Source organism: Puccinia triticina, chromosome 8A (assembly GCF_026914185.1).
Source record: "Puccinia triticina chromosome 8A, complete sequence".
In the NCBI taxonomy this organism is placed as follows: Eukaryota; Fungi; Basidiomycota; class Pucciniomycetes; order Pucciniales; family Pucciniaceae; genus Puccinia; species Puccinia triticina.
In genome coordinates, this window is record NC_070565.1 from 6,654,711 (window position 1) to 6,681,602 (window position 26,892).

Sequence of the window (26,892 nt, forward strand, 5' to 3'; positions counted from 1 at the left end):
GACTCGCCCAGGGCCAGGTAGGAGGCGGCGCTCGAGTTGGCTGGGGCGGCGGGGAAGACTCCCATCACAATCATCTAGCCGACGGCCTGCAACGACCGCTACCGAGACCGGGATCAAGTTTCAGAGCTGAGACTGGCCGGGATGGTGCGCCTCCGCTTGGTCATGGAGATCGAGTCTAGACTCCCATTTAGAGTGCTTAGCTCACCAAAGCCTCTCCGAAAACACCCACCTTATCTGTAAGCGGGGCGGCTTTGCCCCGAGCGCCAGTGCTGCACCGCGGGTCTTCCGTCTGGGAATGTGGGGAATGTGCAGCTGAGCCTGAACGATATCGATCTGCTCACCCCCGTGGCTTCAATGCTGTTTGCCCACAAGAAATCCAACGCCCTGGCCTTGAATGCACAAGCAGAGCAGATTATTCGCCAGCAGTCCGATCAGGCAGCTTGTGTGGTTCGTGATCTTGCATTCAGCTGGTTGATTGGGCTGTGATATATCAGCAGATAGGCGCCTTCTGTGCAGCTCCGACCTATTTGGTGCCTTAGCATCCAACTGGGAGCCTATGAGGTGCCCGCTATCCAGTATCATAGGCTATTTGTCGATGCTGTCAAATGCTTCTGACCAACGCAGACTTGACTCATCCCCGGCGTCGAGCCGTCTCCGCGGCAAAATAGGGACAGACAAACCGCGTACATTAGATTTCCCGCCAGCGCGCCTCTGTACCGGCTCCTTTCTTTCCTCACTGATCAGATGATGCCGAGCGTACCCAAGCTGAACTGTGACGTGTTATTGTTCCTTGAAACTCTTCCCTACCTCCTTGACACTCTTCACTACCTCCTTGACACTCTTCCCTACCTCTTTGACACTCTTCCCTACCTCCTTGACACTTTTCCCTACCTACTTCGCACATCATTTCCGCTGTATCATCCCTATTCTGATGGAGGTCAGGAGGAATCAGGTGGCACCGGTATCGGGAGGAGATATTTGCATTGCCAAGCATCCGGAGGAGGGCCGCGCAGGGTGTCTGTCTCAGAAACGGGTTCGTGCTGGCACGGCAGCCTCGGCCTCCGAAGGAAGAACTCGACCACAGGAGACCACATGTGAAGGTGATTCTGGTAGGGAAGAGTGTCAAGGAGATAGGGAAAAGTTTCAAGGAGGTAGGGAAGAGTCTGGAAGAGTGTCAAGCAGGTAGTAAAGAGTGTCAGGAAAGTGTGAAGACGTAGGGAGGGTATGTATGCCCGGCGATTCCGGAATACGGCACCAGAAACCGGAGCATTTCAGACAGCTGAAGTAATCGGCCTGATGTTCTTACAACCGGCCAGCTTGTAGTTCGAAACTCCATTTATATCCCTGCCGTGAAGGCACAATGCCCCAGGCAGGCTGATCGGGCCTGTGCAGTCTTGTGTCCCCCTTTCCAAGCGATATTGAACATTTACACTCGAATCCCTGATTGGGCCAACAGCATGCGTGTTGTAATCAATTCGACGCTTTCTGCCTACCGCACCCCCAATTCATCAGTTTTAGTTGTGTTGGGATTGATCATTGGTCAATGTTTCTGTCTTCCAATGCTCGGAGAGATCCATCACACTCCAACGCTCGCGGAGGGGGTAGGGTGTGAGTAGCCAAAGACCAACCCATCCTTTCATTTGATCAAGAACATCAGCAGCTACCTGCAAGCTTCTCGTTACATGGCTCACCTAATAAGTTTTTGCCTTCCGCAGCAGAGATACACGAAAACCATTGGAGTGCTTTGACACTGAAACAATTGGGTAGCAGTGAGTCGAGTCTATCTCAATTTTCAACCACGTTAAATTGTAGAAGATACAAACTGATTATAATTGACCACACATTAGCTATATCTGGCCAACGTGCTGGCCCCGATGGAGGTCCAAGTAAGATTCATCAAGTGCCAGAAGCAAGTAAGGAAGAGTTAACCTAGCCAATTTTTCAGATGGGACTTACGAATCTACCGCTTTACTGACGTGGTGTAATTTGTTCCGCAAAAGTTTTGGCGCCCGACTGTGAGTCTTTAAGATATTCCAACACTGTGTCACATCCTATCCAGCTAACATGGCCTTCTTTTTTTTTTTGATCGCAACGCATCCGCAGTGCCTAGCGCCCTGGAAAACGAAGTATTGAAACCATTAGAAATGCTCACAAACCACGAAGTCACTGGTTTCACTCAAGAAGCTACTGAAGCTCTTTCACTTCATATCGCTTATCTCGATAAGTTCATCACAGAATATATGAGATCTCCCACAAACCCCAACCTGCCAGGTGCCCGGATAGCCTCAGATTTCTTGCAGAGGACCGAAACAGTCATGGAAATCTTGCGGACATCAAAAAGCACATTTTTTCATATCGACAAAGCGGGCGCTCCCCGCAAGATATTAGCACTTGACCATCTGAACGAAGCCCTCGTCAGATTTCTAATCATCTTTGAAAGGCACAACCTTGCTTCTCCAGAGTGGCTAAAAGATCTATTAAACAAGGAAAAAGGAGTTGAAATCATATTCAACTACGTCGCGCGCAGGTTTCCAGGGCTGAGAGATCACATCGATGTCACCAGTGCTTATTTGATCACTGACTTTAAGAAAGCCCTTCAAGAAAGCCCTTTCACTGCAGAGCTCAAAAAACTCTTGGAATGTAAGTTCACCTTGACCAGTCACTACATAACCAATCCCCATCAGACTGCAAGTTGGGATGTGCCACCAAGAATGTCAATGGAACCTAACTTAACGCCCTTTAATTACTTTTTTTTGCTTTATCAGACTTCGATCGTCCAGGCTGGCACCGGCTAGAGCACTTACACATAAGCAGCCAGTTATCTGCGTTCGAACGTTCCTTTGATCCGGAGGTCATCAGGGCTCCGGTTTATAGTTTTCCACCGCGATTCATGGAGCTCACAAAAGCTGGCTGGTTGGATACGGATTACCGAGATTACCCGGACTACCAGGCGGACATTAAGACCTTGATTTCAAGCGTGGTGCACCAGATCTACCCCATCAGCATGCAATCCAGCAAGATCAACAGATCGCACCCGAGCATTAAGATCGTGTCCTTGAAAATCTTACACAGCATGCTGCGATTCTTGGCCCGATATCATATCTATGAAGGTCCAACGGAGGAGGGGAGGATTTTGCCTCAGCTAACTGAATCGATGAATGTTGTATGGCTCGAAGAGTTCGATAGAACAATCATACTATTCTCTGATACACTCAAAACAATCTATCTTGATTATGGCGAGAGCATGCAAGACCAAGACCTGATTTGGGAAATCGACAAATCTATCCCAATGATTTACTTGACGGACATCATCGACACTCAGCCTTGGATATTCTCAGCTCGGCGTTTCGGACTTTCTATCGATGCTCAGACAAAACGTAACGTTCTTAAATATTATCCTCAACTTCCTCTTTTTGCACAGATGACCAAAAACATTTTGGAACATCTTGCCACTACCGCAAATCTCGAGTCACGTGATCGGCTCAGAGTAATGCAAGGAATTCTTCTCCATCCTGAGAGTTATATCAATGCGTGATGGTCTTATCTTAGTTGTGCATTATGCTTGATTTTATTGTTCTTTGATTGGATTGTTCAATAATCATATTTCTTCAGACCTACTTCGCGCAGAGGAAAACTATTGGCGCACAGGATCGACCCTCTCCTGACGTCGACGCCGCTGTGCGCGCAAGCTGAAATTTACTTCGCGCACAGAAAAGAAGGGAGAGGGTTTTTCCAGTTTTTTTTTTTTTGGTAAATACATCAAAAGAGGGGTTTTTACTTGCCCCCTCCCCAAATTATCAGGGTTGTTGGAGGCATCCTTGTGAACACAAAAAATATACATTTTCGTTACTGCCCTCCCTTCCCCAGGAATCAACTCGTACATTTTCGTTATGGTCATTGATATAGAGGGTTTCCTGAGCCCTGTCGTTTGTCTAAGAATATATACCGCTTGGCCAAATGATCCTGCGCCGCTCATGATCTCGCCTGAAGATCCTCCTCCGCACTCCCTGTCTATTCCTTTTTCACCCATCCTTTCAAACCTGCTTCTGACTGACTCCCGTCATCAGCTGTTGCAGCTGTTCCAGCTTCCGAGTAGGTTCAAATGAATGCTGCCGACCCTACCCACTCCGGATTCCATCTTTGATTTTGGTAAATATGTTGGACCTGAGAGTCACGTGTTGATGAGCGGTCTGGCGCATGCTCCGAGAATAGATGTCGAGCGATGTCGATGCTGATTAATGTCCAGATCACCAACATTAGTTTACTGGGGGCAGCACGCCAGTTACTTGACACTGAGAGCTTCCGGAGGGAGGTGCGGAGGCACGGCCCACTTGATCCTCCTCGTTGCACTGCCACTTGAATATGGCGCAGTGCTCAGCTGATCGGAGTTGAGAGAGCGATGGCCATACCGGGGTATGTAAATCGCCATAAAGAAGGCAAAATACGTGATCTCATGGCCATCAGGGTGACCCCGGGAGTTGGGATCACCGGCCCAAGGTCATCACGGCAGGCTTGACTGATTGCCCAACAGTTGAACTGGACCCAAAGTGAACATTTTAGGGCGGGTATGTAAGTATGTATGGGGTTATGCGTGCAGTACAGCTGGGCGTAAGTCCATAGCGCTCGACAGTCCCCGGGGTTCTTTGAACCCTTTTTATGTATGTAGCTGCTGCCTGAGTGTCTGCCATTGAACCCCCCAGCCCATCAGTTTCCAAGAACCACCCCGGCAGCCTCCAACCGAGTCCATTGAACGAAGACACCTTGCCAACCGAGACAGCTCACAGTACAGCTTCACCTACACCCTTCTCGACCCCAGCTTCCTGTTCCCCACCATCGCCACAAACTATTGCCCCCCCCCCCCTCCTCACTCTCAACTCCAGATTCCTACGACACACCCAGCTCAGAACCTCCATCCGGAAAGCCATCACCATCACCATCACCATCGACATGGGTTACAAGAAAATTCACATTATCAGGCACGCGGAAGCCGAACATAAGTAAGCTGTCTGCTTGTTTATGTTTCCCGCTATCATTTCACGCGAAATTATAGGAATACTAATCCGGATTTCGACTTGCTTTCCTCAATCTCCAGTGTAGATCAAGATTATTACAGGTTCCCCGATGCAGTCCTCACGCCGTTCGGGAAACAACAATGTTCGGTTCTGGACCAGTCGACCGAGCAGACCATCCAACAGACGGCAAAACTGCTCGTGAGCTCGCCCCTGCGACGGACCTTACAGACGAGTCTGATAGGGCTGCCCACGCTGATCCGCCGCCTGGGCGGGCCGAGCTCCATCATTGCGCTGCCGGAGCTGCAAGAGAACTCGTCGTCGCCTGCGGACACGGGGAGCTCGAGAGAGGCCCTCGAACAGATCGAGGAATTTGATGGCATTGACTTCGGAAGACTCGTTAAGCAGTGGAATTCCAAGACCGGCTTCTGGTCCCCCGACCCTAAATCCCTCAAATCCAGGGCCGCTTGGACTCGCAAATGGCTCGCCGAACGTCCCGAGGATGAAATCGTCGTCGTATCTCATGGATCCGCTCTCAGATTCCTAACAGAAGAATATGGCTCTCATGGCGTGCGTCTCTCTCTCTCTCTCTCTCTCCAATCTGCCCTTTTTCTACGACCTACTCATCAAATTGCATACTTTTTCTTTGCAGTTGTGGAACAATTGCGAATGCAGATCATACGCATTAGTCCCTTCATCCTCCTCTAAAAGCTTCAAACTCGTCCGACTACCTTCCTTTCCCCAAGAACAAAAACCTATCATCCAACAATCAAGTCTAATCACCACTTGCGATCCCATCGAAAAACAATAACTGTCTATCACGACCCCCCCCCCCTTTTTTGTACATAACCTTTCCCCCCCCTCCTTCTTATAAATCGTTTATCGGGCTCGGGGTTTTCTGCCGTTTTCTCTTCAGCGTTTTTTTTTTTCTTGGTGGGGATTTTCTTCCCATCTCATATGAACCTCTTTTTACACATATGTATTCATTCTTTTGTTTGTGTTATTGCTGACATGAGATCACCCAGCCTCGGCCCAGCCACCCACCACACATCCTGCCTGATCAAAGTACCAGTTTGTAGTAGTTCTCTTGCTTACTTCGATTATTAATTGTTGTTGTTGTTTAGGTTTTCCTTTATTTTTCTACCTTTGGACCTCTCATTCTTCTGCAATCAAACTTGCTTAATTGATTCATCTACATGCATTGGTGTCATTAATGTGCACGGATGATCTAGCCAACAGTGAAACAATCCAACACAATGCCGGTATTGGCGGATATGGTGGGGTGTGTTGTTTTTTTCAATACATCAGAATTTAATACCGTATGTCTTAACAAAACAATATGATACACGGCATTGTATTGAAAAAAACCCAATACTGTGAAGATCCCAGCAATACACAGAGTATTGCATTGTATGGCAAACCAATACAATTATGTGTTGGACTCAAAACCAATCTGACATTGATAAATACCAAAACGTGTACATGATTGGGTTCATTGTTGATATAGCACACATTGCAATGAGGTTCAGTATGAGCAGATGTGGCCCAACAATGGGTGACCTGCCATTGGAACCCCTCTAATGCTGCATTCCAATTCTCAAGTGTTGGTGTTGGTGAGCAGTCAAGGTCAATCAACTTTCATCACCAACTGAAGTTTGGGATTTAGACTTTGATGCTTCAAGCCAGGCATTCCAGATCCACTTGAACTTCTGTAAGTCAACTTATCGAGTCCACATCAGATCTATGTTGGAATAAGCTAGAGTAGCAGAAGATAATCAAGTTCAGATTGATCTTGCATTCCATTGAAATCCGGATATCATAAGAATTTACAAAAGTTTGGATCAAGTTGAACCTGGCCAATATTTGGGGAAGAATATGGCTGGCAAGATTCTTATGCCCAGACAAAATTGTCAATATTGAAGAATGATAACTTAAATGAAGAAAAACCCAGCTTAAGCAGTCAAAGATTCAGGAGGTTTACCAGGTAGTAAGTTGAATCTATACATCTTATGACGTTGCTGGAGGGAAAAATTATCCTGAATTCTATGAAAAATGTTGTTGATAATCTGATGATAATCATCCATTCCTTGAAGAGATCTTTTGACATTGTTGGCCCTTTTATCTCTTTGGGACATCAGCTGGTGAATTTTGTTCCAATTGTGAAAAACATATTCAACTGAACTGTTCCATTCATTAATTATTTCCTTTTTTAAATACTTCAATGGTATATCTTTCAACCTGTTGTCATCCAGCTTCAGAGGCTTGTGCATCAAGATGAATTGCTTCTTATCAATCATCTTCTCCATCTCTATTTTCATTTTAGGATGTACTGGAACATCATCGACCACTGCAGATTCCAACAATTGATAACAGGAGCCTGTCAGGTCTTGATTGAATCCCCCTTTTTTAAAAAAAAGAAAAAATATACTCACTCCATGGGACCCCAAAGTTCTCTGATTCTGGATTCTTCTGCTTGGGAAAGAACCCATCCAGAACTTTATTCCTCAACTTTTCTGGATGTTCCAACTTTTCCTCTATGGGTTGCCTTTGTTCCTTCTTTATCCTAAGCTCATTCAGTATGCTAGTCCTAGCTGGCAATTCTTTTGTGAAATAAACATTCCAAAATTTTGAAGCCCAAAGTTCATCTGTAGCATGATCTCTTGCTGTGGTTTTGATTGATTTTGATTGTAGTTTTTCCAAAAAACTTGCATAGTTTCCTTGCCTCAATTCATACTCCAGGTCTTCCTTGTGTTCAGCAATAACATCTTCCAGATAGTGTGATAAGGTTAAAGATCTAAATGATTTATCTTTTGATTTGTCTTCCAATATAGCTGCAAATTGTTTATGAGCTCGAAAGCGCAGCCGTTCTTCAAAAAGTTTTGGAAGATTAATTATATCCATTTTATCTCTAAAACTTTTAACTGGATCGGCTTCCCAATATGGATAAAAGTAATTGCGCTCCTCTTGTGTAAGTATCCCTTCAGCTGCTCGTTTTGACTTCTCGGCATCTGTCAACTCGTCCAAGAATTTTTGAATTGAGGTGTGGGTCAACGATGACATCATGATTGGGATAGATTCTGCCTCCAACTCATCGTATACTTTGATTGGTGCTTTTAGCTCTTGTTCTAGGCTTTCCATGAATGCGAGAGGATCCTCGCTTGATGTAATGACCCTCGCATGCAATTCCAGAAAACGCTTATCATTAAGAATTTTGTTCTCTTTTAATCGAACCAAGAAATGTTTAATAGAGTCTTTATCAATTGGCAAGTGCTTTTCTTTCAACTTCTTGAAGAGGTTAATCCCTCGTTGCTCCTTGATGTATTCCAATAAATGTGTGTATTCTTCTTTTGATACGGATGCCGCTTTTAGCAAGCCATTGTATTCATCACGGGGAAGTCTATGTTGAAATTTTTTCCGAAAAGTAGTAAAATTGACCTGCCACTTGCGAGTCAATTCTTTTAATGTGTTGTAGATCTCCTGCGCAGATTTCTCGATGCCAAAGTAGGCTTTGAACAGCTGAACTTGAAAGTCTTTGTGTTCTGAGTGAATGAGATCGTCAACTTTGACTCGGTAAGCATTTTCCATGACTTCTGTATTCTTAGTAAGACTCTCCAACATGTGGGTTAGCTCGGCATGGGCGTCATCCCTTATACTCTGTTCCAACTGTTTCACTATCTGGGCCAAATGAAATTGCAGCTTGAAGTCCAATATCTTTTCTTGAGCAAATTTGAACCTTTTTGCGATGCTGGTGTGAGTTTCTTTCAGCCATTCTAGATCAGTCTTTCTCTCGGACCGTAAGGGTGAATCTTTAATCAGCTGCTCAGAGATAAACTGAAATTCTTCATCAGAGCTTTGAGGAACTGAGGTTAACTTTTTAACCAAGTGTCTTCTGAATCGCAATCCCTTTCTGACCCCTAAAATCCTTATTTTTTCACGGATCCCCATTCCAACGTCCAATTCTCCTTCCAATTCTCCTGCCCTCTCTTCTGCAAGTATTTTGATTTCTCTTGAATTCCAATTACGAAAATGATTTTCAAGTTTCAACCGTACGGCTTTATTTGTTTCCTCCTTGACGTGTAATTGCACAGCATCGTGCAGACCCTGATCTAATTTGTTTTGGAATAATTTCCATCCACCTGTAATACCTTTGAGCTGTTTTTCAGCTTGGAATTTTGATTTGGACATTGTGAGGATAGGTTTTAATTTTCTTTGGACTTGGTCAATTTCCCCCAACAGCGCTGAATCCTTTCGCTTCTCAGGAGGAAGGCTTTTGATCCACTCCGTGCGAAACTGTTGAAGCAAAAAATCAGTGTCAGGAACTATTCTGAAGGTTGCGTCCCCCCGTATGGTTTTTTCTGAGTGCTCAATAACTGAATTCACGATGTTGACTAGATTAAGCGGAGATTGTCCAAAGAGAAAGGAGAAGTAAGATCAGATGGCGAAGTTGTATTGGAGAAAGAAAAATTGGCCCAAATTACAAACCTGTATTTTCAGCTAGTATCTTTAAATCCTCGGGAGTTTGTGATGATTTCACCTGTGAAGGATTCTGGTAGACTGCCTCGTAATGAGGTACAGGTTCATCATCCCTATCCAAGCTGGGGGAATGGGACTAAATAGGCTAAATAAGATACTACTGGACACCTGTCCAGAACACTTGATGGGGCTTAAGGTGGCTTACCAATCTTCTATACGGAGCCCTGGAAAACCAAGTTTTGAAGGGTCAGACTTTCATAATGGATTGATGTTTAATGTGTGGCTCACAGGCTTTCGGGCATCGGGTAGCTTGAGGCACCGGCCTTAGCCCATGGTGACTGTCTTCCCAGAGTACCAATTCGGCCTTGAGCGGGACTCGGGGTTGTCCCCCTTACTTCCCTCAATCCAAAAGGGATCCGGTTTAGCGGTGGATCTACTCTAGGGGCAGTGGATTGGAACAGTAGAACAAATATCAGACCCGTTGTAAAGCTGCAAAGATACATAAATAACTTCTCGGAAGCAAATGCTAAGACTGGGTTGAGTAAGGTCGGTCAAAGATGGACTGTGCTTCAGGCTACTTTTGTTAAGCCCTTCGAATTGTGGAAATCCTTGGTAGCAATAAGTCAAGTATTTAAACGGCCTGTTTTTAAACGAATGTAATATGTTGGTCAGATGAATAAGAAAGGAAAATCACAGTGGATGAACGACCAGAGTCAATAACCTCTTTTGTACGTAACAAGCAAGTACTCTGTCTTGTCGCGACATCTCCAGTTTCTCCAGCCGACCCCCTGGCCGGCCCCCAGAGAGAAAAGCTGTTGCCAAGAGCCGGATTGTTGGATCGACGAGGACAAGCGACTCGGCCATACATAGTAGCGATATGTATGATGCGAGGAACGGGCCCGTCGGGGCTGTTAGGCTCGGTAACCGCTTTGTCGGCCTAATATTTGATGTGCTTCAAAGTACAACTTTCAAATTGTATGTTGTCTGTGCCACTGAGCGCACATCACTAAGGCAATTACCAAGAGTGCTCAGGGTACGGATCTTTCTGCCCACCCATTCTACACAGTTGTGAGAAGCCGCCGCAAGAGGTTATATCTGGGGGAAATGCACAGTTTGCTACCTTGCTCTTATATAACTTGCCAGGAGAAATTTTGTCCGGAATCAAAGCTCACGGAATGTAATACAGCCCAGAAAGACGAACCACACAAAAAGAAAAAAAATCAAAGCAAGCTGTGCTGTGCCTAAGGTACTGAGTGACCATTTGAAGCAAACAATTCAAGAGCAAACACCAAACTATCCATTTCAGTCGTTCAATCAGGTTAACGAGCTCGTTCTAAACAAAAAGGATACTAGAAAAACTCGAAGTGGAGGAAATCCAGATCAGGTGAATTTCAAGGCTTCGATTGTCTGAGTTAATAAGTCATAAAGACCGTCTTCTTTGCTCGGCTTCTCTTTTTTCGATGAGGACGATGTACTGGTGGTGTCTGTCTCCTCAGTTTTACTCTCCGGAACTTTCTCGATGATGTCTGGCTGTATATCTTGATCAGCACTTGTAGCAGGAACGGATGTTGAAGTAGGTTGAGGTACATTTTGCTGGGAAGATGAACTTTCCGGCCGCGGGCTTGGCTTCGTGGCGATTTCTTCTCCATCTGTGGTTGCTACTGGATCGTTTGCTGACTCCTCTGCCGTGACAGAATTTTCGGCGACCTCGCTCTCCTCCTCATCATCATCAGACGCCTGAGAACCTTCGTCTTCATCTGTTTAGGCAAAAAATTGTAAGAAATTCCGCGAAAGTAACACTGCTTGCATCCACGCGCAAAAGTAGAGGCAAATGGAAATTCCAAACCCACCATCAGATTCCCTTTCAATTATTTCATCAAGTTCATCCAATTCAGCCCCGTTCTCCCATGCGTCCAGAGCTTCTTTCATAGCACCCCAGATGCCCGACAGTTCACCGGCGGCGTCTGCGTCTCCGTAGTTATCATTCAACTCGACCTTTTTCAGTTTCGAACCGAATTTCTTAACGTAGTCGACCAGTAAACCGACAACCTCTTCGTCAATTTCACTTCCGGAAAGTTTGAGATGTTCGAGTTGAGGATTGTTGCCTAGCTTGAGAGCTCTTGCAATCATCGCGCCACCTCGTGGTTTTAAAAGACAGTCACCCAAATTCAATTCGCGTAAGGCGCTCAGATGGGGCAGCGCATTGGCAACAGCCTTCGATCCTTTCTCGGTAGCCGTATTGTCCCACATATCCAAGACTTGTAACTTCGAACAATGAGAGAGGCCTGCCATGATGGGGTCCCAACCGTTGTTTCGGATGTCATTTTGGAATAATCGAACCTCGATCAACTCTGGGTGAACTTGAAATGCCCTGCCCCAGGCTTTAGTCGAGCCATTTTCGCACCGATTTCGACCACATACGATTTTTCTTAATCGACTGGTTTGGCCAGCTTCTTGTGATTTCACCCCAAGTTGATGCAACGCATCCGCAATCACCGTAGCGCCCGCTGGTCCTAAACCATTGTTCGCGAGTCGGAGTTCTTCGAGGGGAAGATGGGACGACAAGAACGGCACCATCACGTCTACACATCGGCCGCCGAAGGCGTTATCGGACAAATCAACGATCGTTAGGTTTTGAAGGTTGAGGAGCGAGTTGCATAGAGAGCCCAACGATTGGGGGATTTCAGATATCAACCTCCCGGTAAAAATGTCAGCCAGGTCAGCCTCCTTCAGAACCCCCGGGATCAAAAGAGTGTGCTTCAAGTCAATATCGATTTCTTTCGGTCAGGGTATAGAAATCAGAAGAATGCCGACAGACCTTCAGCTTCGCCTTGTCTTTCAAGACGATTCCAATCTGTTCGCAAGCACCAACTCCAAACGTATTACCACCAAAGATAACGACTTCGACATCTTGATCGGCAATCAGGGGTTTCAGGTGCGGATCGATTGCGTCACCTGAATCGCATTTCAAACTTTGACCCTTGAGTGAGAATACTGAGTCTGAAGTTGACATTATTGCGTGGGTTGCTCCTTCTGCTGCTGTTTTCCAGTCGTGAATATTTGGAACATTCTGTCGTTGATCGCTGCGCGCGCGGGAGTGAGCGTCTGCTGCGCAAGCCGCATGTCTCATGCTAACTTAACACAGACTGAGAGCATCTCCACCGCGGATGCTAAACCGGGTTCCCAGTTGCTAAACCAGATATAGCACCCCAAACCCACTTGGTGCCAAACACACATCAAATCTGCCAACTCGCCTCTCGGGAGCTGTGTATCCTGTTCGCAAATTTGGAAACAGGATAGCACCCCAACCTCGCGCCACCCTTGCGAGTATCACGCATCTCTCATGTGATACTCTCACCTTCTCCCTTGACAGCAATACAAAACCACACATTTCACAACCGCAAGCTGCCAATCATGGCAACTTGCAGTGCAAAGCTGCCTCGCTGCAGGTTGCTAAAACTGCGCCCTGTTGAGTTGTCTGTTAGTCTGCTACCATGATGTATCACCACAATATGGAGGGCTGTTGGATCGACCCATGAGCACTACCAACCAACCACCCAGCTGGCAGCCACAAGCGTCTGTAGCCTAGTTGGTAAAGGCAGCACTCTAGTATGTGTCTCAGCATAGCTGATCACCAGACACATCTTCATTTTACAGTCTCTACACACCCCAGTCGCCAAACTCAAAGATTTGGCAATGCAGTTTAGCACCCGCAGTGGAGATGCTCTGATGTGGATCGGTGGCAGGCTGAGGCAGCCTTTGTCAGCCTTAAAGATACATCAAGTATCCAAAAGACTGCAATAAATTAGTAAATAATAATAATTAGTGAATTATTCTTGCAGAATCAGATTCCTCATCATAAATTAAGGGGGGTCACCCACTCAAAGTAACCCCTTATTCCTGTTCCTTCATGTACTAATTGTATAATTAAGAATTGGCCCCAGAAAGCGCCCAAAAAAAGGTATTACATACAAAAAATCAGTAAAATAAACAAAGTACATAAAATTAAACTATTGTACATTAAAGAGTAATATTACTTGTGTAAAAAATACCCCGTGAAAGTATTATGTAGACTTCTACTGAAGCTCTTTCACATGCCAATTGGTTATAAAAATGTCATGTGACAGAGTCAGGGAAATTAGTCTATTATAATACAAATAAATTGCCCACAGCCAAGCCTTGTTCACGGCTACACCTCAGGATACTCTCATAGGGAGAAAAGGACTTAGTGGTTGCGTCCACTGAAGTCCCCTCTAAAAATAGAGGCCTATTTGGCCCCCAGGAAAAGATCCCCCAGATCATTCACTGCCCATAAACCGTAAGTTTGGCGTGGATATTCTCCTCTGCTACTACTGTAGCCCCTTTTCCCTTTAAACCATCCCCAGCACGCAAAATCCACTGGAAATTTAAACCTTTCAAATATCCAAAATACCTTATTAGCATATTTACAACTTTATCCTTATAAGTAGTTGCTGTAAGAACTCCACCTCTGTCAAGCAGCCAATCAGTTTAAGCGCTTACCACCTACTTTTTACGCCAAATTTATTCCCTGTAATTAATAATTATACATTATTAATTACATAATAAATCCTCCTCTTTTAAAGAGTGTTTAAAACCCTTGTAGTGGCCATATTTACCACGTAACAAGTTTAGCAATTTACCTTACTAGTCTTTACATCAGCACAGTTATAGTGCTAGGGCCTAAAACCCTTATTTTTGATGGGGTTTTGCCCTAAGCTTGATAAACAGAGCTGTCAGCCTTCCTGCGGGCTCCCCTGGGATCCCCCAAGCACGGTGTGGTGATCAGTTCTGGAAATCGTGTCAAATTGTCCACAGAGCAATCAGTGCGGCGCACAGGCGGTGCGGGAACGGAGCGGAGCGGTGCGGAAACAGAGTGGAGCAGAGCGGAGCGCACAACTGAAGATGGCAGCGCGCGGAGCTCAACGGCGGAACTGGACTCAGACCAAGCAGGCCAGCGCGGACTGGATAGCGGAGGTGGTGATTGGGGGAAGCTGTGGCAGCCAGAAGGGCTGCGTGTGGGATCCTGACATCATAGGCTAGACAGGGGCGTGGAAGCTAGAGAGAGGAGTTTGACGGCGGTCGAAGGCAAGCGGCGGAGACAACAGGAATTGGCATGAGAGCGGAGCTTGGCGTATGACATGCATGTGTGTATAGTGCTTGGCGGATGACAAGTGTGCATGTGTGTATAGCGCTTGGCGGATGACAAGTGTGCATGTGTGTATAGCGCTTGGCGGATGACAAGTGTGCATGTGTGAAAGGAGTTAGCGGATGGCATGCGTGGGAGGCGGGCAGAGGATATATTTTAGTTCTCTTACTTTTCTCTATAAAAACACAGTGGTGGAGGGAGGATTCTGTGTCATCATACTCCCCACAGACTCTCTTTTTATGGTTTACTTTACTTTGCGGATTGTTGTGCTTCTTTTACTTTGCATACGTTGTGGACTTGCTTTATGTGTTACGGTTGTGCATTGCGGATTTTTGTGTTTGCTTTACGGCTGTTTCTTGCAGTTTTTGCGGAGTTTTGTGGTGGAGTTATCTTTTTTTTATGCAGCGGAGCTTTATTTGACTGTTTACTTTGCGGCGCTAGATTATTTTACGTGCTTTACTTTATTTATCCCGCTCAGAGCCCTACAGCGCGGCGGAGCTTTGGAGCGGAGTTTCTCCAGATCCCCCGACTTTACCTGGGAATCATCTTGGAGTGGCGAGGTCCTGAAATTTCTACGCAGTGACCAATTTTGTTCATCACAACGGTCCGCGCGCACGGCTGCCAACAGCTGCGGAAAACTCTTGCCGCTGCGGCACAAAATCTCAGAGTTTGCGGCCAAAGTCGCAACCTCTTCTGGGCTAGCTGTACACAGAACTTCAGGTCACATTTTAAGGTGGTGATGAACATCAGAAACTGCCAAATGCCTAGAGGCCTTGAATCTACGCAAGTTCTCTAAAACAAGTGTGAATCATTGACTTTGGAACTGATCTCTGTTGGGGTGCTCACATGAATTTTACAAAACCTTGGAGGTAAAGTGAAGGCATTAATGACCAAGTTGGTAGAATTGGTTTCTTCTGATATTATTAGCTTGTATTTAGGGGTAAGACACCTATAAGGGCTCATAACCTGTTGTAGTGTGAGCAGTAGATTAACGGTTTAACATTAAGTGGACCAAAGGGTGCTTGCTAAAAAAGATTTGGGCAGCATTTCAGCCCCCCAGTACCATTTAATGAAACTACAGGTACATACTGCCCTGGATCGCTTGGCTCTTTAAGCAATTGGCGCCAAGCAAGAGCCAAGCGATGCCTTCAACCATCTACAGCGCTCCTCCTTTTATACTTTTGCCGCAAACCTCACTGCAACACGCCTACTGTAAAAAATTTCCTCTTCCGCTTGTATTGTCCATATTTCCAAAGAACCAATGAGAGCTCCTTTTCATTGCCTTTTCCATATCTGTTGTGTCCTCTAAATCATCTGCCTTTGGGCACTGATTAGTTAATGTTGCTCAGATCCCACATCACGAGTACTTCTTCTCAAATTATCTTTACCCGGGCTCTATTAGCTCTATTAATGTCTACTTGCCTTAAAACACTAGGTTCAAGGCACCCCCTATCTCCTGCCCAATTGGGGAACTGTAGAGTTTCCTGTGAATAGGATATTCATCCGCACCTCATTCACCCATCCTCACCCTTTTGCAAAGGCTGCCACCACTCTCTTCACCAGGGCTGGTATATTCTTGGGCCCATAGCCTGCAATAAGAAGGCACAAAAATAACTAACAAAGGCGCTATAAGAAGGGCTACACCTGGGTACAAGGTTTGACAGGTCCGGCAAATCCCAATGATGCACAATTGGGTTGACCAGCTGCTTACCTGAAAATGGACAGTGCTCCTGTTGAATAAGTCTCGGGCTTCTGCGTCTATCTGTGTCTAGGAGGAAAAGGCAATGAAAGATAACCGCTGCCTAACGCTGGCCATTTTTGGAATTCAACGGATTGGCCCCTGCCTGGCCAAAATTTTGAGACTTACATCAGTACCCAATTACAGTACACCTTCATGCAAACCAATATCCCGGCATATTCGGCCAAATTGGGGAAGACTGCTTGTGCGAGTCGCACTTGGGAGTGTGGTGCAATCTGTCCAGTCGTTTTGTGACATTGACATATGGATCGAACCCTAGTAGGATTAATATTGTACAGTATTAGGCTAGGTGACATATGTCACAACAGTATCATTGCTCCGCGACCTGGTAGACTGTGACATGTCATGCTGCTGAGACTTTGCCGTGCCACGCTCACCGTGACACTCGTGTGACTAATCAGAAACATGTTCCAACTCAACTTCTCCTTGCTCAACCGCTCCTCCCGCCGATCAACAATCATCGCCGATCGGCCTCCCTCGCTTAAATTCGACTTGTTCTCATCGCCCAATCCTCGCTCCTCAAACAATGGCTTCCACCCGCAAAAAACCCAGACCGTGATCATCTTTTGCCTCTTCAACCCAAGAGAATCCTCCAGAAGAAGAAACAGATCAAGTGCTCAGCAAAGAAGGTCATATCAATGCTCCATCTAGCCCCTAGCCCCCGTCTATAATGACTGATGAGCAGGATTTGCGTGAGCACCATTGATTAATCAGGCTGTGAGCCTTGCTGCTGAGCTCAATCATTCTCAATTTGTTGCGGTGAAGAGTGTAGACTAGGGACACCACGGGCAAGACCCGGGGCCCTCACCTCAGCTTCTGTCTGTGCGCCCTCGAATGTGGCAGTTGATCAGTTGACTGAAAAAAAAAAACACCTGAACGGCCTCAAATGCATCAGAGTCCAAGTCAAACCTGTAGGAAGCAATCAAAAGCTTGGTTCAATATCCCACTCTCCTGCCCATCAACAATTGCCCAACAACGATGCATACATACTCATTCTGACCTCCAGAGGTTCATTTAACGCCAAGTTGAACGGGGTGAATTGAGCAGCACGGATGAGTACGGATATAAATCCCTAACACAATTATACAACCATCAGATCTTCAACACCGCCGACGTGATTCTCTGTACTTTTGTGGGAGTAGTTGATCCTAGATTGGCCAAAATGAAGCTGCAGTATATTTGGTAGTTTTGTGCGCACTGCAGTCCTTTTTAATGAAAGGTAGGCAAAAAACAGTGCTGGCGGTAGCCGTGGTACCCCCACCAGGAGGTGCTGGGTATGGTCCTAGGTGCCTAATTTGGGCCTAAGAATGAGGGGGCACCCAGGTACCAGTTGGCACCAGGGTCTGAATCAACATTCCCTTGAATCTTATCATCACCCCGTCGATTGTTCTGGGACATTTGGATTGATGAAATACCTTTGCTTTCTTTTTCAATTACTCAAGATGAAAGGTGCAAATTGTCACATTAAATGCCATACATAGGCTGTTTTCAGTTAGGGGAAAAAGGTGGAATGATATATTGTTTGGTCGGGCCTATGGTTGGTAAACTTGGGACTTGTGGCGCATGTTCTGTTCATTGACCAATTTTCTCGATTTCTGTGCGAATTATTTATAAGCGAGAGAATAATTTACATAAAATAGCTCTGGTCAGACTATCTTTCTCCGATGGTTCAGGCCAACGACAAGTAGCTCACCCCATTCTCCCCCACAAAGGGGGCACACTGAACTGGTTTTCGTCCACTTGGAGATGCAATGTAGATGGTACGCATGCTGTGTGTGATAGGGAAAGATATGTCCAGTCATCTTGAGTCGGGCGCGGTCATAGGGGTTCCAGGAAAATAAAATTTTACATTGCAAGTCCCCCAAGCGGCTGAACATGCCTCGTTTGTCGTGCCGGTTTGATTAGCTTCACATTCGTTACCTAGAGTCAGACGAGGGATCCGATGTGGATGTTAGTGGCAATAGCTGCGATGCTATGAAGGCGCACGATGTGATCCTCACAAGGCTCCATGATGAGAATCCTATCAAAACACGTCAATAACATAACTCGAGTCGGTATAGAAGGTATCCATGATTCAAATCAAGACGAAGTGATCACGTACTTGCAAATCGCGCAGTTATCAACAAGGATATCCCAACGCCACTGGGCTACTGCATTACACTGGAAAAGTATTTAACAGTAGATCGTCGAAATAGCATGCCATCCATCAGTGCGGCTGTTGGGCTTCAAGACTCCGGGAGTTGATCAAATCGAAATGGAGGTATTGAGACGTGTTGGCTGACCTTCTTGATCTCAAATCGTTTTTGCTTGGTGGAATTCGGCGCTGGATCAGGTTGTTCGCACTTGGGATCCACGTGTGCCGAGTCTGTCATGTTGGTTAAACTTGAGAGCTTGAGAAATTGACAACTCTGTGGCCTTAAAGGTTTGGACTGGTCATGTGTACACCTTTCGAGACATGTACACTCGTCGCTTCCAAAACAAGAAAACCCTTCCATGGACGTTCAAAAGCACCTTGCATAGCCAAAATCAACCGGTAATTGACCTCAACCTCCCTCGCTGTTGAAGTCTCACCCCTTGCGCCAAGCTACTCGATGTCAACTCTGGAGCGAAAAAACCCTCCACCCTGGGCCTGAATTGGAAGTATCCTGTTCGGGGCCCTTCCCGGACAAGGACCATCTCAGAAGCCGCTGCAGTTGGAACCAGTCTTTTCACAGCGCGCACTTTGGAAAAAGAAATAGTGCACTAGTATAAGCAAGGAAAGGATGATTTGATTCTTGAAGGCCTTGACTTGCTGAATCGTCCAGGATATTAGGGCAAGGTGGCAGTTGGTTTACTCCGCGTTCTTCATTGGTCGTATCTGTAAGATAGTTCGATCACTTGGTTGATTTTGTCATCTTCTTTCTTTTGGGGTCTTTCCGCCACGGGTCACAGTCTGGGGACATCCCCCCCCCGGCTTGCAGCCATCCCCCGTGCTCTCACCCCCGCAGCTCGCCCCAACAATTTTCTCTCCCTACCATTTGGCATTGACCAGCCAAAAAAAACAAACACAAACACCAGGAAACAAACCCAACTTGACCAGAACCAGAACCATCAAAGCTTCGGAGGATGGCTCAAGTCGAGGAGGGCGAGCTGGAGGATAGCCGAAGCAGACCATGCCAATCACCATCCATCCCAAACAAAACTCGGCCGACTCACAACACCCTCATCTCGCCCTCATCATCAGCAAACAGCCTTCGGGCCGAGCACAATAACCACGATCCATCATCAAAACCCTCCAAAATATTCAACCATCCCACGAATACCTTCCAAAACTACCGGCCCACATTCTTCTTCTACCGCCCCCCAGAGTCCTCCGTTGATCCCAAATCGACACTTCATACCGAAAACGCAGCCCCAAGCCAGGATCCAGGTCGCGCGAAATCAGCCGAACCCGAGCCAGCCGGTAATCGAGCAACCGAAAAGAAATGCTTTGTTGGCGTATCGAGCATCGCATCGTACGAATTAATAGAGAAGCTGGGCGAAGGGACCTTTGGAGAGGTCTTTAAAGGCATCTATCGAGGTCGGCTCTACGCTCAACAACAAAAACTACAAGCATCACCCAAGAATACCCTCGATCATGGCCTGGAATCCTGCGATGATGAATCCGAGACAGAAGATCGCATCTTTGAGACGAAGAGCAAGGTCAAGTCTGGCATGGTGGTGGCGTTGAAGAGGATCATTGTTCATAATGAGCTGGATGGGGTGAGCTAATACACCATTCATATCAAGTTATACATTCACCGAGTCAACAGAAACAACCAGAGGTCTCTAATACTTCTTCTGCTCCCTTCTCTCTCAATCAAGCTACCCATCACTGCCCTCCGAGAGATCCGGATATTGAAGTCTCTTGACCACCCTAACATAGTCCCAGTGATCGACTTGGCTTTCTCAGGAGGCGACAAGAATCTCTTGAAGCGAGGTAATACGTATATGGTTTTCCCTTACATCGATCATGATCTTGCTGGGTTGATGGAAAACAAGTCGATCACGTTTAACGTCAGTCAAATCAAGCTATATTCTAAACAGTTGTTGTTGGGAACTGCTTATTTACATCGGGTCCGTTGTTTTGCTTCTTTCTTCTCTTTCTCTCTCTCTCTTTTCCCTAACTCAGTCACGTGGCTTAATACTTTGAACTGCTTTCTCCTTCTTTCTTGCTGGACCGGACCATCGATGACCTGAACATTGAGATAACTCTAGAACAAGATCCTTCACCGAGATCTCAAGGCAGCCAATCTGCTGATCTCCAACGAGGGCCAACTGATGATTGCCGATTTCGGCTTGGCTCGCTCGATCGAACAGCAACATAATAACAAGAAACGCGAATACACTAACTGCGTGGTCACCAGATGGTACAGACCCCCGGAAATTCTGCTCGGTAATCGAAGGTACGGAACTCCCGTCGATCTCTGGGGTGTTGGATGTGTGATCGCGGAAATGTTCAAAGGCGGGCCGATCTTGACCGGGTCTACCGATGTCAACCAATGCGAGCTGATCTTTCGGTTAGTAATAACACTGGATGATATTGGAACCTACCCAGCTACTGAATTTCCCCATCATTCTTCTATTCGCGTCAAAACTATGAAGGCTTTGTGGCAGCCCCACTCCAGAATCTATGCCAGGTTGGGAAAGCCTTCCAGGCTGTGAGGGTGTACGCTCATGGGCTAATAAACCTAGGAGGGTCCGGGAAGAGTATGAGCGCATATCTCCCGAGCTCGCAGACCTGCTTGATCATCTACTCGTACTTGATCACTCGAGGCGATTGACGGCCGAAGAAGCATTAGATCATGACTGGTTTTGGACTGATCCAATGGCAATCGACCCTGCCAAGTGAGTCTGCTCAAATGGCACTTATTCCCCCTGCCCAGTGTTTGATAGATATGTACAATTCCCTGGATGATAGACTGCCTCATTACGAACCATCTCATGAATACGATCGGCGCAAAAAGCAAGAGCAGGCCAAAAGGACTCACCAGCATCAACTTGCATCTTTCACTGAGATCCAAGGGATATCCACGGGCAAAATGAATGTTGGCCAACCAGCTCCGAAGCCCCAGCGAATTCCACCGCCTTCATCCAACTCAAAACTTCCCCCAACGTTCTCGAACGATAATCACTTTTCTTCAGATCAATTTAAACATCCAGTTGGACCCCCGAACCCTGGAAACCGAATGCCTGGCGACCCGGGCCCACCGAATCAGTACCATCGCGGCGGTCCAAACCACGCCATGAATCCATACAGTTCTCAAGGGTCGAGTGGGATGATGAACAATAAGGAGGGATGGGGTGATGGAGATAACCGGCAGCAATCCCACCACTCGTCTCGCCGGACAAGGCCAGAGCCGAATCGAGGTGGGCCCATGGGTGGCGGCGGGATGGGCTCCCACCCCCATCAAGGCCCACCGCCGGGCCATCCTGGGGGGCAAGGACCGCCGCTCGGGAGCTCAGCACCCCCGATCCCCAGCTATGGACACGCCCTGCCTTCTCGACCCGTGTCAAGCTTCGACAGGGGGGCGTACGACCCGATGCGACTGTCGAAGCCCGCCGGGGCACCGGTGCCGATGATGGGTGGGATGAACGGGACGATCGGGGGGATACCAGCTGGACCACCTTACTCACACCCCCATGGACTTCCTGGCCATCCAGAGCCGTACCCTTTAGGCCCGCCACCGCCAATGATACCCGAGCATGGCCCACCAGACGAGCGAGGACAGCGAGGAGAGCCGTATCCAAAGATGGACCCATCAGCCCCTCTTTCCAATGGTCCGCCGATCAGAGACGGCGGGTACGGCGGCGGCGGAGGAGGGTTCCGAGGGCGAGGTGGCGACGGGGGTAGGGCGGATGGCAGGTTAAGATCGAACCATGACCGATGGACCCCCGAGCCGAAGCCGCCGCCAGCCGGCATCAGCCCTTACCCCAACGGACGGAGCGGAGATCGACGACACGGAGGTAGAGGAGGTGACCGACGGTACCGTCATGATCGCCATGGCGGTGGCGGCCCCCCCGGCGGCAACGGCCCACACGAGGGACGGGACAACTACCAGTATAACATCAGTCCACCTGCCCCTCGCAACCCCAACCACCAGTTCTATGGTCCCCAGAACGGCCCCCCAGGCGTCGGTCCTGGGGTCGTACCCGGAGCGAACCCATACACCTCCTTCTCGTACCCGTCCAACGAGCCGATGACCACACCGACCTCTAACCCCATCCACCCTTTCAACCATCCACCCAACAACAGTAACAACAACAATAACAATGGACGGCCGAGCCAGAACGGACATCTCAACCAGCGTTGGGATAACAAGCCCGACTTCGGGCCCCCTCCGCCCCATAACAATAACGCCAATAACAACCCTTACAACCACAATCACCATCTCCCCCATCAGCCTCATCATCCTCACAGTCCACCTAACCTGCTCCACCATAACCCTAACCATCCTCATCCGCCGCGGCCACCGATTCACCATTTTCCTCATGGTAACGGGAATGCGCCTGGCTCGTCGTTCCCTGACGAACCGCGGTTAGAGTACTAAGTCTTCTTCTCGTCTCAACTTTCGCTGCTCTCCTTACCAAAAATAGGACATACTATTACCGCGCTCCTCTTTCTTGGCTTTCCTCACTCACTCAAATCCCCACTCGATCGTTCTCCCCCTTCTCTCACTCCTCATGTCTTTTCATAGTACCTGATGTGGTGCTGGACGCTCCGGTCGTCTGTTGCCATCCTTGATCTCTGCCTGCCTCGCCCGCCCCCGCCCACTTTCCATTTATGTACCCATCAACCTTCTTTAATTCCTCGAAAGTGTTTTTTGTTGTTGTCTGGTTGCTGTTGCTTAATCAACTATATGCCTTTGTTTTTTTGGTCGTTTTACGCGGGAGTGTCCATAAACATGGGCGTGTCCATAAGTACGGAGTGTCCATACAAGTAGATAGTCAAAATTATCTTTGTTATCACTCTTGGTGGCCATCATCATGGGATGTATTGACAATAACAATGACACATAATCATATATTATCATTATTATCAGAATTTGTTCATAAGTCACTATGTATTCCATTTCTTGAACTACTTCTTCCGCTCATTATATTTTTTGATTTTTTGTTAACTTACCTGTACCTATCTCCCTATGATACAAGAATACATTTTTTTTCCAAAAGGGAAAACAAAGTGAGTTATATTTTGATGTGGTTTGGGTCCATCTTGTGTGATTATCTTTTTTGGTGGACAGGGAGGGCTAAGTATGGGATTTAAGATTGATGGATTGGTGGGGCTGGTGGATCACAAGTGTTTATTCTTGGTTTGTTTTAGTTTTGGGTGCGTGTTGGATACTAAGGACATGGTCCTACATGGCCAGACCCAGTTTGTTGCACCACAAGAAAAAGTTGCTCAACTGCCACCAGTTGAAATATGAGAACTTTTGTGGTGCTACTCAAACCTTTGTTAAAGGTTGCTTTGACCAAATTTCAACATTGTTATGAGCTATACTATATAGCAGGGACTTTACTATGTATCTAGCCTGTCACATACAAGTTACAGTCTGCACACGCATAGTTCAAGATACTGGAGATCTAGATAGCAGGAAAATCTTGAAATCTACCAACTTAAGATCCAGAACCTCAGAACCCCAGCCTCTCTTGTTTTCTCCTGTAGACTTGACCATAACAAATAGGGAGTTGAAAAATTGACTCTCAAAAATTAATTTTCCAACTCCCAAATGTCAGGGACGTCCAAAGACCCAATTTCAATGTCCTCACCGGGTCACCAGGACCCAAAATCGGTCAGGGGCCATTTTGGGAGGTGGAATACAAATTCCGCTATCAAGAGAAAAAAATAAAAAATAAAAAATAAATAACAGTGTGCAAAGTACCCTCTTAAGGGAATATGGTGGCTGCACGGAATTAGATTAACCCAGGAAATCCGTGTGCTACTGTGGCTCTAATTTGGTGGATTTCCTACTAAGGAAAATTACCAAAACCTTAGCTACGTACCCCAAAGTGCCCCACAATTTCACAGCACTGATTTGAATAATCTCTCAAGAATGGTAAGCTTCTAGGCAGTACCCCACCAACAGAAGTTAGTTTACAGGGGGTGGCGGCTTTTGGTCATATCTCCTACTAAGGTACTTATTATCCAGCATATTCATGAATTTCTTTTCCCATGAGCTACATGCATAAAAAGTTGATAGTACAGAGAATTATGCATAAACTGAAATACTTGAAATTCTTAGGATTTATTGTGTCATCAGAACATATGATATAAGGGGTGCGCAGCGGGATTAGTAGGAAAATGACTTCTAAATGTATACCTTTTTGGTCACACGCAAAAACAGTCTAAAAACTTCAGAAATAGTTTCATGCTCCATATTATTCATTCCATGAAACTCCTAGCAATGGGCTGTGATAAAAACATAAGATGTAAGGGGTGCGTGGAGGGCTTAGTAAAAATGATTGCTTACAGTATAACTTCTTTTTTGTATGTTCCATCAGTATCAAAACTTCAGGTAACTTATTAGTATGCATATTATATGCACCATGAAATTCTTGGCCATATTGCATGTCAGAAAATGAGATACAAGGTTTGTGCAGTTGTCATAGTACCTACTGCCACCCCCTCAAAACTGACTTCTGTTGGTGGGGTACTGCCTAGAGGATAACCATTCTTAGAGAGGTTATTTAAATCAGTGCTGTGAAATTTTGGGGCACAGTAGCTTAGGTTTTGGTGATTTTCCTTAGTAGGAAATCCACCAAATCAGAGCCACAGTAGCACATAGATCTCCTGTGGTGATCTAAGGCCATACAGCTCAAAATATTCCCTTAAGATGGTAGTTAAAATTTGGGGGGGTTTGAGAGCCGCAGTGGGGAGATATAAATTTTTCTTTATTTTTGGCATTTTTTGTAAAATTAAAATTCCAACTCCCATGCTTGAAAGCATAATTTGTATTCCAACTCCCAAAATCTCTTTGGACAAATTTTGGGTCCTGGTGACCCGGTGAGGACGTCAAAATCCAGTCTTCCGGACATCTACAACGTTTGGGAGTCAAAAAGTAATTTTTGGGAGCCAATTTTTCAACCCCCAACAAATATTATGCACAATAACTGTGCCAAAATACTGTTGTGTGCTTGGGTGGAGCTACAAGTGAATTTGCATAGGATTACCTTGCATAGCAATTGGTGGCAGTTGCACAATTGTTCTTGTAGTGAAATGTTGCCGAGTTTCTTGGGGTCATCACCTGGCTAGTGAGAAATGACCACTGATGTGTTAGGTGTGAGCATGAGCCTCTGCAGGATTAGGGTCTTTAAAATTACATGGGCAATCTTTTGCATGAAATCATAAATTAAAAGTTTGGCTTGGAGCTGTTATTTGAAGTTGGATGAAACACTGCAAAAAAAAACTGTGTCAACTGTGAGCAGTTGACATGTGGTAACTCTGAGGAAGCTTGTGGTGTTACACCAGCCTTACTCAAGGTTTGAATTAACCCAAGCTTCAATGCACCACCTTGCACAGTGACTGTGCCAACAAAGGCACTTGTGCATCAAGGTGGAGTTACAATGGCAGCTTGACTCAAGTAACCTGTGTGTCAACTGCAAGCAGTTGACCAAGTTTTTTTTGCAGTGAAAGCCATCTCCCAGCCAAAATTTGCTTTATGATTTTATGTAAGTAACTGCTTATGCAATCTTAAATTTGATATGCATATATATCACCAGGAAAAACACATTTTCAGTGTACATCAGGTTAAATTGAGCCATAATGGCTGCAAATTTCTTCTTGCTCTGGTGCTAGTGTTTAATCTTGGTAAAATTTGAGGCAGGTACCTGGGTGCAATTTGCTGTCCCTACAGGGTAGGGATGGGGCTGGGTACCTACTACCTGTCTGGCATGGCAGGTTGCTGGGTGCGGGTGCAGGACCCGGGTGTCTGAATTCTTGATATTTTGGGCAGGTACCCAAGCCTGCCATGGGTACCCAGGTGTGAAATGCCATTTCTATGACCAACTGTGCAATGGATGGGTAGCAAATTGGAATTAAACTGATTTCACTTGTAGTCTAGACTCTAGTGGCAGTTGATTTTTTCCTGGTGTGCAAAATCTACATAGGATGCACTTGCATCTATTTCCAACATCCCTTTATGTGTGTGTTGGACTGTCAGAGACTGAAACTTCTTTCTACCTTTCCACTGTAGAGATGGCTATTGGAATCCACTGACAGGTGCCTGTCACAATTCAGCGGGTACCTATCTGCCCTTGCAGGTACCCATGGCAGGTGCACTAGAGATGGCACTTTTGTACCCGCCACCCTTCAGCAGGTATCTGTGTGCCCTTGCAGGTGGTGCCCATGGCTGGTGTGGAGCTACTTTTTGAATTTGTTCAGTAAAATCTTGCCCGGCATTGGTACCTGCAAGGGCACACAGATACCTACTGAAGGGTATTTACCTGCCAATTGCCCATCTATATGC

General features: G+C 46.4%; 6 protein-coding genes across 6 annotated transcripts; 3 read left to right on the top strand and 3 right to left on the bottom strand.

Annotated features, from left to right (window-relative positions):
• Window positions 1-1,457: 1,457 nt before the first annotated feature.
• PtA15_8A731 (uncharacterized protein) lies at window positions 1,458-3,535 on the top strand (the record flags this gene model as incomplete). Its single annotated transcript, XM_053172191.1, has 6 exons — window positions 1,458-1,608; window positions 1,716-1,769; window positions 1,848-1,913; window positions 2,001-2,015; window positions 2,104-2,640; window positions 2,766-3,535. The coding sequence occupies 6 exons, from the start codon at window positions 1,458-1,460 to the stop codon at window positions 3,533-3,535; spliced, it is 1,593 nt and encodes a 530-aa protein (XP_053023379.1).
• A 1,412-nt stretch (window positions 3,536-4,947) lies between these two features.
• On the top strand, window positions 4,948-5,820 carry PtA15_8A732 (uncharacterized protein; the record flags this gene model as incomplete). Its single annotated transcript, XM_053172192.1, has 3 exons — window positions 4,948-4,997; window positions 5,093-5,579; window positions 5,662-5,820. The coding sequence occupies 3 exons, from the start codon at window positions 4,948-4,950 to the stop codon at window positions 5,818-5,820; spliced, it is 696 nt and encodes a 231-aa protein (XP_053023380.1).
• A 1,323-nt stretch (window positions 5,821-7,143) lies between these two features.
• On the bottom strand, window positions 7,144-9,784 carry PtA15_8A733 (uncharacterized protein; the record flags this gene model as incomplete). Its single annotated transcript, XM_053172193.1, has 8 exons — window positions 7,144-7,147; window positions 7,248-7,356; window positions 7,442-8,923; window positions 9,032-9,299; window positions 9,381-9,397; window positions 9,492-9,618; window positions 9,688-9,706; window positions 9,771-9,784. The coding sequence occupies 8 exons, from the start codon at window positions 9,782-9,784 to the stop codon at window positions 7,144-7,146; spliced, it is 2,040 nt and encodes a 679-aa protein (XP_053023381.1).
• A 1,078-nt stretch (window positions 9,785-10,862) lies between these two features.
• On the bottom strand, window positions 10,863-12,612 carry PtA15_8A734 (uncharacterized protein; the record flags this gene model as incomplete). Its single annotated transcript, XM_053172194.1, has 3 exons — window positions 10,863-11,239; window positions 11,333-12,209; window positions 12,301-12,612. The coding sequence occupies 3 exons, from the start codon at window positions 12,610-12,612 to the stop codon at window positions 10,863-10,865; spliced, it is 1,566 nt and encodes a 521-aa protein (XP_053023382.1).
• Window positions 12,613-17,980: 5,368 nt separating this feature from the next.
• On the bottom strand, window positions 17,981-18,903 carry PtA15_8A735 (uncharacterized protein; the record flags this gene model as incomplete). The annotated part of the gene is made up of 6 exons (XM_053172195.1): window positions 17,981-18,003; window positions 18,102-18,177; window positions 18,258-18,328; window positions 18,409-18,428; window positions 18,510-18,568; window positions 18,691-18,903. The coding sequence occupies 6 exons, from the start codon at window positions 18,901-18,903 to the stop codon at window positions 17,981-17,983; spliced, it is 462 nt and encodes a 153-aa protein (XP_053023383.1).
• A 610-nt stretch (window positions 18,904-19,513) lies between these two features.
• PtA15_8A736 (uncharacterized protein) lies at window positions 19,514-22,977 on the top strand (the record flags this gene model as incomplete). Its single annotated transcript, XM_053172196.1, has 5 exons — window positions 19,514-20,149; window positions 20,252-20,503; window positions 20,645-20,946; window positions 21,032-21,274; window positions 21,348-22,977. 5 exons carry the CDS (start codon window positions 19,514-19,516, stop codon window positions 22,975-22,977), a joined length of 3,063 nt encoding a protein of 1,020 aa, XP_053023384.1.
• Window positions 22,978-26,892: the final 3,915 nt, after the last annotated feature.